General features: G+C 35.7%; 2 protein-coding genes across 4 annotated transcripts; one reads left to right on the forward strand and one right to left on the reverse strand.

Annotated features, from left to right (window-relative positions):
* Nucleotides 1-5,100: 5,100 nt before the first annotated feature.
* LOC137725869 (rho GDP-dissociation inhibitor 1-like) lies at nt 5,101-7,248 on the forward strand. The gene is made up of 5 exons (XM_068464693.1): nt 5,101-5,419; nt 5,845-5,908; nt 6,029-6,250; nt 6,506-6,630; nt 6,953-7,248. The coding sequence occupies exons 1-5, from the start codon at nt 5,171-5,173 to the stop codon at nt 7,019-7,021; spliced, it is 729 nt and encodes a 242-aa protein (XP_068320794.1). The 5' UTR covers nt 5,101-5,170; the 3' UTR covers nt 7,022-7,248.
* Nucleotides 7,249-7,335: 87 nt separating this feature from the next.
* On the reverse strand, nt 7,336-12,624 carry LOC137725868 (phospholipid--sterol O-acyltransferase-like). 3 transcript variants are annotated; one of them, XM_068464692.1, is made up of 16 exons: nt 12,331-12,624; nt 12,095-12,230; nt 11,868-12,012; nt 11,519-11,688; nt 11,343-11,419; nt 10,766-10,985; nt 10,512-10,686; nt 9,906-10,005; nt 9,403-9,497; nt 9,025-9,076; nt 8,879-8,920; nt 8,541-8,709; nt 8,332-8,436; nt 8,171-8,255; nt 7,998-8,087; nt 7,336-7,841 (listed from the first exon to the last, which is right to left on the reverse strand). In XM_068464692.1, exons 1-15 carry the CDS (start codon nt 12,556-12,558, stop codon nt 8,006-8,008), a joined length of 1,881 nt encoding a protein of 626 aa, XP_068320793.1. In that variant the 5' UTR covers nt 12,559-12,624; the 3' UTR covers nt 7,336-7,841; nt 7,998-8,005. The 3 variants fall into 3 exon arrangements, 2 of the variants coding, with proteins under 2 accessions (XP_068320793.1, XP_068320791.1); XM_068464690.1 differs by having other exon boundaries at nt 8,879-8,950; XR_011067548.1 differs by lacking the exons at nt 7,336-7,841; nt 7,998-8,087 and having other exon boundaries at nt 8,332-8,426; nt 8,879-8,950.
* Nucleotides 12,625-13,315: the final 691 nt, after the last annotated feature.

The following is a 13,315-nucleotide window of genomic DNA, read 5'->3' on the forward strand; positions in this document are numbered from 1 at the left end:
CCCAGAGGAGTGGATACTGTAAGCCTGATATGTATATTCTCATCTCTACCTAGCACGAGGTCTTTTGGGAACTCACTGGCTTCAAAGTTCATCGGAACTCCGAAGTTAAGCGAGTAGCGCGCGAGAGCAATCCCATGATGGGTGACCCACTGAGAAGTTCTCGTGTGAGTTCCCATAAACAAAACCGTGAGGGCGTGGTCGGGGCCCAAAGCGGACAATATCGTCATACGGTGGTGGAACGGGCTCGGGATGTGATGGGGCCTGGGCCAGGATGTGACAATGATCCTTGCATTAGATTGGACATAGACTAAATTATTTAACCTTGTTGTATCTAGTTTATTTCTTTTCTTTGTATGTATCCTCTCAAAAGTGCTCCAATTCGTTTCACTATTGGATGAACTTGTAGTAAATCCATCATTTGCAAATTAGGTACACAATTTCCATAAGTATACCACCATGAAACCAAAAAAGAAAAAAGCACACAATTAATAAAAAAATATAAAAATATAAAAAAAAGGGCCTAGGTGGAATTAATAAAAAATATAAAAAATATAATAAAAAAAACCATCTAGCCCGCCTAGGCGCCGCTTAGGTGGCCGCCTAGCTCCAGACTGATTTGTAGAACCAATTTGCCCAAAATCGGGGCGGGACATCACTGTCTAGGACGATTTTTAGAACACTGATATTAGCAAACAGTATGATGTAGCAAATGATTTACATAACTAACATACGATGAGATAAATTCATTAATTAACATGATATGTACACATTACTTGTCAGTCTAAACTATATCTAATTAACATTGTTCTTTGAGACAGTTTCGATGATTGTAATGTATATCCTGTCCTTTATTTCTAAAGTTTTGATTGGCCTAACGGTCACGTATAGGATTTGATTGGCTTAAGGGTCACGTAAAGGATAAGATAATAGCCAAATTAATGTCATGCACCAGGACCAGTGGGCTTAGATTACCAGTATGTTTGTTTGTCAATGACATCGAAGAAAATTTGTTTCACTGTATTTGTTAGGGTTTTTTGCCCTGTGTTAGGTTTTAATCCAAAAGTTTTACGGGTTTAAGAACCCGTACAACTTTTGTTCATGGTGTCTACGTGTCCGTCTCTCATTGAACATGCAGAAGCGTGCGGCTTAAGTAATGATAGCCTCAATAAAATCCTTGAGTTGTCGTCAGATGTATACTAACTTGTTGGATTGTTGAGGGATGGGTTTTGATTAATTTGGAATAGAAAACACACCTGCCACATAATTTTGGCACTTTATTTTACTTTGAGCTTCAAAATTTGTTCTTTTCTAGCGGCCAAGAAAACCTTAAGCAAATTTTTTTTTTTGACTTTTTCTCTTATTCGGAGAGCAATTTTTTGGTCTATTCAGAATTCTAGTATTTGATGTTATTATTCGACTCAAATTATAATAAATAAATTTAATTTTTTCGTTATTAAAATAAGATATATCAACTTTGTCGTTTATTCTGATTAGAACACGTAACTTGTGTTGCTCATAACCTCAATAGTTTATTCCGACGTTAAATGGTTTTAACCTTAATTTATTGGGAAGGCATGCAAAATCACTAATATAATGTCATAAATTAGTGCAAAAGGTTTTTCAACTCAGGGTGGTTTGTACATTTTGTCATCCATCCCACATACGGCTGCCAACTGTATTGTGTATTTGGCTACAAATCATCAGTAAATAGTCTTAGAAAACGTACTAAAATTGTTATCTTTGAGTTTAATCTTCTTGACCACACATCATGGTATGTAGCTAAAGATATTAAATTAGGTATTTAACTACTGCCTTATCGATATATATCATGTATTTATTTGGCAACTTAAGCAGGATGGTTGACAATTGTGGTTTAGGAATGGTTTAACTTAATCCATACATTCATTGTGAATCATTTCTGAGCATAAAATCTTTCAAAATAGTTAGGCCAACAAATGTTTGCTTATTGTTAACGGACACTCCAACTGCTATGTTCTATAATTTGTAACCCAAAAGGTCAAATATATATGCTCCAACTGCTATGTTCTATAATTTGTAACCCAAAAGGTCAAATATATATGCTTGTTCATTAATTATTTTGTGGTTCAAAACTTGATTCATCACGCAAATTTGTGAGCATTAAAGAATTAGGTCGTCTTTAAATTTTTATGGTAATTAAAAATACAAAAATTTATTACTTGTTGTAGTATTTTTCTCTACTTGTAACTAGTAGGTCTTAAGCTTAATTCTCATACATAGTCATAATGAGTTCACTAAAATGACTTTGTACGTTGTATGCTTAGCCCAAACTCCCTACACCTTAGTTTTTTGTTTTGTTTATTTATTTATTATTTTTTTTTTAAGGGGAGGGGAGGGTTCAAAATCATTACAATAATTTAGGAAATGAAGAGTTTCAAATTCATGACGTATGAGTAAAAACCTAACACTCTTCCACTAGGATATTGGACTACAAAGCAAAATCCCTACACCTTAGTATAAATATTGTATAAGAAAAATACACCATGCAATATATTATGCGTGTATTGACAACACACAATCAATTTATTGATAAATATCATTGCATAAACATTACTGTATAAGAAAAACACACATGACACACAAATACTATTGACAACACAGAATCGTATTGATCTGTATTAACAAATAAACAATTCACTTCCAAATAAAATCTCGATACCAATATTACAATTAAGATCAATATATAAATTTCAATTAATTTTTTTGGTATTAGTTTGCCATCCTCTTTCACTTGTATAAGTTTTATCTTATTTGATTTTATTTTGTAACTGTGATATGCATATGTAAATACAAAAGGAGAACGAACAACACAAAGTAAAAAACTAATTCATGTATACTTTTTTCTTGCATTACACAACTTTGTTTATCTTTGACATTTAAATGAAACTAAATATAAAAAAACCGAAGACGATGATAAACAATAGTGTACTGTGTACAAAAGAAGTGTGAAAACCATTTTCCAAAGCAAACAAGGTTAGAAGTCGGGTTGGTAGCTAAATCCTTCTAAAGGTATCAAAGCCCCCAATTGCCTAATCCTGTTCGGTATTGCAACCCATCTCAGATCCCTCCTCATTTGTTCTTGGGTATAGTATTGGAGTGGTTCTCGGTACATCAAATTTGTCTTTAGACAACTTTTTTTCTTTTTCGGAAACTCAATTTACTTTCACACATTTCTTTAGACACTCAAAATAATTTACTAAACTTCTAAGAAGACTCGATTTGAAATTTGTTTCTTTATTTGATTCCTTTAAAAAAATGTCAATTTAATTGCAGAGCATACCATCTGGATTTGATGTATTAATCCAACAAAGTTCCTACAAACTATGGTGTATCCAACATCATCACAAAGAATATGAACTTAAGAATCGAATAGGTAAATGTGAAAAACTTTACTTTGTTGTTTTCAGGATTGTCGCTATGCTTTTCATTGTGCTATTTGAGTACACTTTCAGAGAAGCATGACAAAGTGAATTAGATAAGCACGATAAAGTAAAATTCAATAGTCGTGAAATTCGCCAGTTGTTTGGTGATCACGTTGTCCAAAAAAAATAATTATTTTCTTTAAGAAATCATTAAGCTCATTTTGGTAGTTTGATACACGAGTATAATAGTCCTTTTACTTTAAAATAAAATTAATGGGTGTCTAGTCTAGGGACGAAACTTGAGTACCACTCATAGTAATGCCAAGTCATTTATTTCTTTGAAGCCCATTAAACCCAAATATATATTTTTTATTTTTGGTATATGCCTAATCATTTTTCTTTTAAACTCGGTTTTGTAGCATTTTTACTTATTTAAACTCAGATGAGTTATAAATAGATATAACGGACTCGTTTGATATTGTTTCTTTAAAAAACATGTTTAGAAGCAGTTCTAGTAAAAACTATTTTATTAACATCCTTTGTAGCAATATAATACATTGTTGTTTTAGTATAAAATAACCGATTTTAATGTGAAGCTTATTAGTTTTTTTTAAGTATAAAATAATTGATCTTAATCTACACTACCTATTGATAAAATATTGTTTGTCAACCAAAACTCTAAGAAATTATCATTTTAATGCCCTTACCAAATTGAACTCAAGTAAAAAGTATGGGCAACTTAGTAATTATATGAACATAAATTTTGCTGTTTTTTACAGCAAACTTACTGTCAGGTAAGTATAACATGTCATAATTAAAAACTAAAAATAAAATAAAATAAAAGCTATTCCCATGTTAGACGAAACCACTCATCCTTATTCCAATTTTCATAACTGATTTTTTTATTTTTATTTTATAATTTTATAAACTATTCCCACTTCATACTAAAAAACAAAATGAAATGAAATTGTTAACACACAATGTGTGTGGGCATCTGCTAGTTTAAATTTATCATAACACAACATAAATTATTGTGAAATAGAGTTATTGAAAGCACAAATCCTAACTAATGGAAAAAAGACATTTTAGCCGAACTAGTCTCTGAGATTGTTATAATTTCTTACTTTAATCTCAAAGATTTGAAATCGATAGAAGTGGTCCCTGAGTTTGTCTGCCATCAATCATTTTGGTTATTGCTTAAAAATCTATATTAAATAAAGACTAAAATGATAAAAATACCTTAAATTTAATAAACAATTGATCAAAATGATTTGACAATAATTGAGGGTGTTTTTGTCATTTTCTCTTTATTACATAGATGATTGACAGCGGACAAACTTAAGGACCACTTTTATCAATCTTAACTCAGAGATCAAAATAAAGAGTTATGTCGCTCTCAAAGATCACTTTAGCTAAAAGAGTAAAAAAAAAGTGTAAATAGCGAATAGTGCCCTCACTCAGGTGGGTAAAATGGACTTTACGTGTTTAGGTTCATTACCGCATTGACGCCAAGGTTGTTTGTCCTATCCGAATTTATTGGGCAAATTAGTAATTAGACCTTGCAGTTAAAGACAAGATTTACTACAGTATATCCGACATTATGCGTAATTATTGTCACCGTTTCAATCATAATCCCCTTCTTTTTTTTTTTTTTTTTTTTTTTCTGTCACTGTTTATCATTTGACTCTCTTTCCCTGTGTCTCAGTCTGGTTAGAGAGAGAGAGAGAGAGAGAGAGAAGAGAGAGGGGGAGAGAGAGAGAGAGAGAGAGATGGAGGGAGGGAAGAGGGGAGTTGAAGCAGGAGCATCATCGTCTGGTGGGTTTTCATCAGCTGGCGCTGTAAGTGATCAGGGAAGAGGAAGACAAGAAAAGCAGAAGGAAATGGCTGAAAAGCTGAGTGCTCTTTATGATGTTGGAGAAGAAGACGAGGAAGAAGATGATAACAGTAATGGGGTTGCTGCTGATGGTTTTATTCCTGGACCTTTGGTTTCTCTCAAGGAACAGATTGAGAAGGACAAGGTACTCTTGATTTTTCTCTCTTTTGATTTTTTTTTTTACTTATATTTGGAATTTGAGTTTGTTTTAATCTTGCTTAATTAATGGGATTTTGATTTGATTGAATATGTGCAATGGGTTGTTTGGATTTATCTTGGAACCCAAAAGATGTGTGTTTGGTTTCTCAGAAAATGCAGGAAAAGAAAAGAAAAGGGTTCTTTTCTGGTCCCATTTTCTGATCCTTCTGAATGTGTGACCCTGCCACTGCCCAAGCATTTGAATTTTTAATCTCAATTGTGTTCAGTTGCTTGATGCTAATGTGTTTTGCAACTAAAAAGTTACTTCTAGTTTTGTAATCCAATTAGATCAATTAGGTAGTTTGTGTGAAATGGAAAATCAAAGTGTTTGGAGTTTACCAATTCAATTTTGAAGCTACTTGTGTTTGACAGCATGATGAAAGCTTGAGGAGGTGGAAAGAGAAGCTGCTTGGTAGCTTGGAAGGCGATTTGAATGGTTTGTTTTCCGTGTTTTTTTTTTTTTTTTTTTTGTATTCGGTTCTTTATTCCTCCTCTACTTTGTTGTGGTTTTTGAATCTGTTGTCTTATTTTTGCTAAGAGTTTTCCATTTCATTAGGCCAAATGGAACCTGAAGTCAAATTCCACTCCATCGGAATCATCTCTGAGGACTTTGGGGAAATCACTACTGCCTTGCCTGTCGTTGAAAATCAGATCGATCGTGTCCTGTTTACACTGCAAGAGGGATCTCAATATCGGCTTAAGATAACATTTAGTGTTCTGCACAACATTGTTTCTGGCCTTACTTACTCCAACACAGTGTGGAAGGGAGGACTCCAAGGTAGTGAATAGTGTTTTATCATCCTGTCTAGATGTTTTAAGCGCAATAGAGACAGTTGAAAGCTTATGAAAACTTTTGGCTAAACCTTAAAGGCAGTAATATAATTATACTACTGAAATATGTTAGCATGTTAATGTAGAAGGAGGTAAGACTAGTAAAGCATAGAATGCTCTCATTTTAACCACCCGGGATTAGGTTTATGTTCTGTATGCTAACCGTTATACCAATTTTCTTTTTCGTTCTCTTATGCATCAGTCGATCAGAGCCAAGGAATGTTGGGTACGTTTGCTCCTAACAAAGAACTATATGTGCACACTTTGGAAGAGGAGACCACTCCATCTGGGTTGCTTGCAAGGGGCATTTATTCAGCAAAGCTTAAGGTGCGTGTCAGTTGGTACGGATGTTTATTCTGCAAAGTGTATTTTCATGCAGCGAGCTTAATTTGAGATTGAAAAGTGTATACATAATAGGGTACCCCGTTCCTTCTTTTATATCTCGATTAACAATCAACAGCTTGCTCATTCACATTTCGATCAGGAGGGGAAGATGCCTCTATTTTGAGATCTCCTAAGTTTGCAGTGGTGACATCCGTCGTAATATTGCTAGGGTTCGAGGAGTATATCCGTGGCAACTTCCAAATTTACTTTTTGTCTGTATGCAAAATATGAATTGATGTTTCTTCTCCGTTTCAATTTTATGCAGTTCGAAGACGATGACAGGAGATGCCATATGGAACTTCAGTACACCTTCGAGATCAAAAAGGGCAGATAGCTGATTTTTTTTCGGAAGATCCAAGATCCTTAGATTTATTTCTTCCTCCATGAACCACACATCTTTGTTGTATAAGCTTTTCCTTGTAGGGGTGATTGATACAAATGTAAAATTGAATTCTCATTCTGTTTCTTTTGGCTTACCATTGCTGTTTGAACCCATCTTTGTTCTTCCCCGGATATCATGAAAGTGTTGTCGGAAATAGTGTCGAAGTTAAACGAAAAACGGCATTTGAGAATCTGTTTTCTTCACTTGAGTTGTTCTCAACTCAGCAGATGTTCAACAAGGATTTCTCAGTTATATGGATTCAAAGATACATAAAATGATTTATTCGTAACAAGTTCATTAATCTACAATCAATCGTCACTCATCAAGAACATTTTCAACGCGTACATACAAAATCTACAAGAACAACATCGTATTCTGTAAATGTGACAGTTTAATGCCTATTTCAGTTGGATCTCGAATATCAACAGACTCTAGTTCGATACATCTTTATCTTAGCATCGTTCAGTAGTTCCTTTAAGAGCTATACTAATCAAGTAAACAAGGTACACTACAGTGCGACACTGTTTGGGAGGGCTGAGCGGCAAGCAAATCAGATACAGCAGTGCTGTCCTCCAGCTGCAAAAATCGACTGCAGACAAAGCTGAGGCATCGAGTAAGGTTTCTACCAACAAAATCATCAAGCATTTTGAAGATCTGGGATGCAGTCTCGACTTTTTGCTTGATACAAAAGGGAATTGCTCAACCGTTAATGGTATGTGCCTCCAGTTCTCAAAAATATCTGCAAGGGACCTGAATGGTTCCGTGCTAGTACCTGAAGAGACAAACCCGAAATATCACCAGAACAGCATGGATCATAGTAGACAATTCATTCTAACAGTAGGATAACGATGATATTGTTGTATATTCCGATTTATACAGAACTGGTGGAAATAATATTTTAGTAAGAAGATAATGAAGAAAGAGAGACCTTCTAATCTACAAATAATGCAAAAGAAGATCCGCTGAAGAATTCTTCAACCTACAGCTCTGTCCTAAATGAACATCTCCGAATAGGTATCTGCATCATCAAGCTTGAAAATTAAGGGGTGAAAAGGAAAACTTAAAACTTTTGGGAAAGACATTATTTTTAGAACAACAAACCTATATTCGCAGTGTTCTGCCCATGCACATCGAGCTTTTCCATAATCCCAATAACAGTCCTCATCCCTCAGAGGTCCACGCTTGGCTGTTTGCAGAATTTATATGTCATGTCGGCCAAAAGGAGGAGGAGATAGAAGACAAAGAAGAGAAGAAAAATTCACCTTTAGTAACAAATTTTGATTTCGCATCGGGATGGATATCGTGCCACATTTCAAGCCACAACTCTCTCATTACAACTGGGGATCTAACAATGTTCCTATGATTCGCTACATTAAGATGGTGTTACCAAAGATGGTAAATTAAACAAGATCTCTTATTTATGTGCAACAAATAATTATAGGATAACTACAAGAGAGTGGAAAATGGAAACCTTTGTCTATCTCCCAGACTGCCGTCCTTTTTCCTGGTATACTTTCAGAATCTTCATAGAAAGTTATGTACTTGACCCTTGGCAACCTTGTCATGTTGGGCAGTATATCTTCTTCATGATGATGTTCCATGTTCAACTCCACTTGCACATCAGAACCATCATGCTCCGACTACAACATTGAGAAAACGAATAATCAAAACTCACATCAAGGGCACTTTTGCCGGTGAAGAAGCACATCAAACATACTGATGAAGATTCTCATTTTCGTTTCTTAAACAAATGAAATGAGTCACTTCAGACAAACTCATACACTATGTACTCAAAGGAGATACAAATACCTGAGGCGCCCTAGTTATGTTGACTTTTGGTCCAAGCCAATTCTTGCAATAAGAAAGAGAATGGTATGGGACCTGTTAAATAATGTGTTAATGAAGCAGGAGAATCGAACTTGAACCATGCTTGCATGAAATAATTTTTAACTCACAGTCTCATCCCCGCTTGAAGCTCCTGCATTTCCATCGACAAGATTTCCTGACCTACAAGAATATAATGGAATTATCAACTGTAGAGTTTCCAAAAAGGACTGTAACACTCTGAACATATGCCAATTTTCAAAACGTCATTTGTACAACAATTAGGTAATTGATATATACAGCAATGATAATATGTTGATATCTATCTGCTTTGCTTACACGATAAAGTCAACACCTAGCGATGTTTTACCACATAGACCCATACAGAAGGAGAAAGAGACCAGTTAAGTACATATCACATTTGATAATGCATTTGCAGTTAATGTATTCAAGTGACATACATGCACCAGGTATACTTGTGTAGTACGGAAAGTAAGGAGGAAACTTACCTTGAGAACAAGGAACCTTCAAGCTCATAAATCACATCCGTAATGATCCAATTATCAGGGTAGGGCTTGCCACTTGGTGCAAAATAGTAACCAACCTGTTCCATGCCAAGACACCAAAACTATCATTCGCCACAACATCATTACCAGCTAAATGTAGGAAAGGCACCAAAAAATCCCTAGTCATAAGAAAAACATATCTTAGGATGAATAGAATCTAGCAGCTTTTATTTGTTGCTAAAACTTATTGACAAGTGAATCTGAAGAATAGCAGCAAGTGCATCTTATAAGCAAATATGACTTGGTAATGATAAAATATAATTATTTCAAGCATGGAAAATACTATGAAAGAAAGCAGACAAAAGTTATATTTCCAAATTCACTACTCTGGTAGAAAACCCGCAAAAAAAAAAAAAAAAAAAAACAAACAAGAACGCCAATCATGTGAAGTTGCTTCAGTCATGATAAAAAGAAATATATCATTCGCTACCATGTTGCAAATATACCTCAGTTTTCAAGTCTGTTCCATAGATACAAAATATATTTTTTAGAGGTGGCCTGTCCCATGGTGAAAGCGGATTTAAAACTGGATCATCATGATATAACCTGAAATAAACAGTCCAGTTGAAAAGCTGAGACAGACATCAATATCATATAGCTTGAAAAAGGTCAAAAAATATTTATTTATTTAAAAAAAAAAAAAAAAATACAAGCAGAATGTTAAGGGACCACATGCATAGCACAGAACCTTTCTGTTTAAGATCATTTATCCATATACAACCTGGGAACTACAGTCAAGATAGCTTAATCTAATGTCCACCTGTAATAAATATACAATGAAAAAGAACGACATATTGTATGGGAAAAAGTGTCCTTTGCCACTGGCATTTAATGGTGTTGCTTACCCTAGGTAATGGAACACTAACGTAACTAATCGATGAAAGTATAACAACAATTGAAGAAAGCTTGAAGTTCATGCCACTACTAGAAGTTGTAAAGGACTAAGTTTCGGCCCAGCAGCATGGACAAGAAACGTTGTCACATAAAGGCACCAATGCAGAAAAACAAGTGAGCGAAATGATACTTCATTATGATTCATATCAAATCCTCACTTTTTTAATTGATGCAAAACCCTCTTCATGTCCGGGTCATAATCCTCTATTGCTTTGAAAAAGGTCCCATCTGATATTTCGCAACCAGAGAAAGATAATTGGGTAGGAAGTCCACATTCTATGCTAGACAAGTTGCCCTCAGCTACTTCTGTAACTGATGGATACGCTCCAAATCCTGTCAATAAAAGATGCAAAGAGAACCTATGAAAAACAACATCGCAACCAAAAAAAGTGCATCATGATCAAAATTTTACCAGGAATTGAGGGAATTTCAATATTAATAATATTTGTTGGCCACCCAGAGAAGTTAAAGTGAAATTCCCTCTCATCACAGTGATAATTATGATGACTACTCTTGTCCCTGACATCCACAGAGAAATGTTTCCAGCATGTATTATCTGCCCTACAATACTTTGAAAATGGCAACATCCATAACGTGGAAGCAAAAGAATTGACCATCAACCGAGATGTCCCCTGACAATGGAAACACATACAATATGAACCATGTTACAACATGAATTTACATCTAAAAGATTATCATGAATATCCACTATTTCAAGACAAGATATTTAGGCATGGAAAGTGATTTTAAGTTTTAACTGATTGTCGTATGCATTTATTTTCTTGAGTTTACAGAGCATGATCAAGACAATATAAATTTAGGAATTCTACCAGTATTTACGTATCTGAAGTGTAATGACTTAAAAGACAAAACGATTGGTTTGTTCTATTTTTTCATAAGCCATTAACAAATACTTAAACAAAATGTAAAACAAAAGCTACAATTGCATCTTGGAGGAGTACGGAAAAGAACAATAAACAAACTATCACCTCAGAAATAGGAAGGCCAAATGTTAATCCAGAAAGTGTTCCTTTGACTGCCTCGACTGTACCGAGAAGTGGAGCTCCTTGAACCAAGTCAACAAAACAAACTAGATAAATACCACACACGATTCTAAGCAACAAAACTTTCAAGGTAAACAGATTTTGATGTAATCCAACTGTACCAACGGCAAAATAGGCATGAATGTGCTGATCCAGCCATTGGATATAATGTTTTGGTGCAATTTCCAGCTTCAACCACTCCAAAAAGTAGCGAAAGACATGATTCCCTAGTGAATGGGCAAACACTAACGAGGGCCCTCCTCGAAGTTTCAGCGCCGTTTCAAATGTTAATCTGCATTTTTTTTTCACATGATGGAAAGTCCAAGCATAATTAACATGTTAGCATATGAACATCATTTGACACTAACACTTCTAGTTATTGTATCAACATGTTAGTAACGAAACAATGAATTCGTGAATAACAGAAAATAATTAGCAACAACAGCATGAAAAGCAGATAAAAATACAAACTTTAGCTTGTGAAAGTAAAGGTCTCGTTCCTCGAGTTTAGATGGTGAAAGCCTCCAGTCATACGGCACAGCAATAATTGCATTCGCCTCGATTCCGAATTCAACACACCATTTCAGCCATTCTTTCCACACCGAAGAAAGAGGACCTGTTTCAATTACGAAAAGAAAGGCAAAAACTTGAAAATATGATTCAGAAACACATGAAGTTCAGAGAAATGCAAATGTTACCCGTTATGTAGCCAGGATCGAGCTCCGTGATCGCCGAAAGGCCGCTATCGGGCCGGGACTTGCATTCCGGGTGATCCGTTTGGTTGTAAGGGTCAAGAAGCATGCATTTCAGCCAGCAGTTCACGGCGGAGAGCATCTACAACGCAAAAATCATCAGAAATTTAAAAAAATCGGAGCTTTTCGGATAATTGAAAGCAGAGAGAGAGAGAGAGAGAGAGAGAGAGAGAGAGACGGACTCTGGTGCTGTCGAGCCAGACCAAATCGAGAGGGTTGAAATCGAGAGGAGAGTAAGGGCAGTCGAGGATCGACCACGCGCGGAGCTGCGTGGAGGCCAAGCCAGGGATTATGATGCCGGAGAGTTTGGAGTAGTCGCCGGTCCAGTCCCCTCCGACGCCATTGAAGAGATGAGGAAGAAGGAGGAGGAGAAACGCCGTTACGTGGTGGTTGTACGACGGTGATCGCATTGCTGCTTGACCCGTTTGGAAAGAGGGAATTGCAACTCCCCGTTGTCTTATGGCTCCGTTGGATTTGGGGAGTTGGGAGTTGGAAAGACTCTTTCATTTTTTTTTTTGGAAAAAGTTGGAAAGACTCTTTGGCTATTGGCCCCAAGTCCCTTTCTATTTGACTACCCAAAACGACGTCGGCCTTTGCGAACAACTTGTATGGTTACGGATTCATTGTCACACTCTCTGTGATGTCTCGTACCAGTCTGAAAAGAAACTAACATGTCAATCATAGCAAGTAGTTCAATGGTAAGAGTGCAGACTGCAGTTTTTCAATCAATAAAAAATATGGAAGATCTTAAGTTCGATATTTCGAATTAGTGAGTCTGTTTAACCCTAACTACGAGTAAGATGAAATTCTCTACATCATTTTCGGGTCAAAAAATGTAAATAACCAAAATTTACTATCATTTGTCCTTCTTTTAGAAAAAGAAATAAAAAAACCTAACATGTTTGTTTATAATTAGCACAGAACGTCATGTGAAAGTATGCAAATCGTCACCTAAACATTCCCATAAATAAAATGCTTGCTACACAAGCAGAAGGCTGGCAATGGAAATGGGAAGTACGAAACGAAGTCGTTTCAGCATATGAACGAAGAAACCAAAGCGCGCGCGCCAACAGAAGTAGGAAACGACGAGAGAGAGTCCAAGGGAAAAGGCTGGATTTTTGAGCAGCTTCCAATGGCTGCTGCTTCCTTTATATCCTCCATTGGAGA

Source organism: Pyrus communis, chromosome 2 (genome assembly GCF_963583255.1).
Source record: "Pyrus communis chromosome 2, drPyrComm1.1, whole genome shotgun sequence".
Taxonomy (NCBI): domain Eukaryota; kingdom Viridiplantae; phylum Streptophyta; class Magnoliopsida; order Rosales; family Rosaceae; genus Pyrus; species Pyrus communis.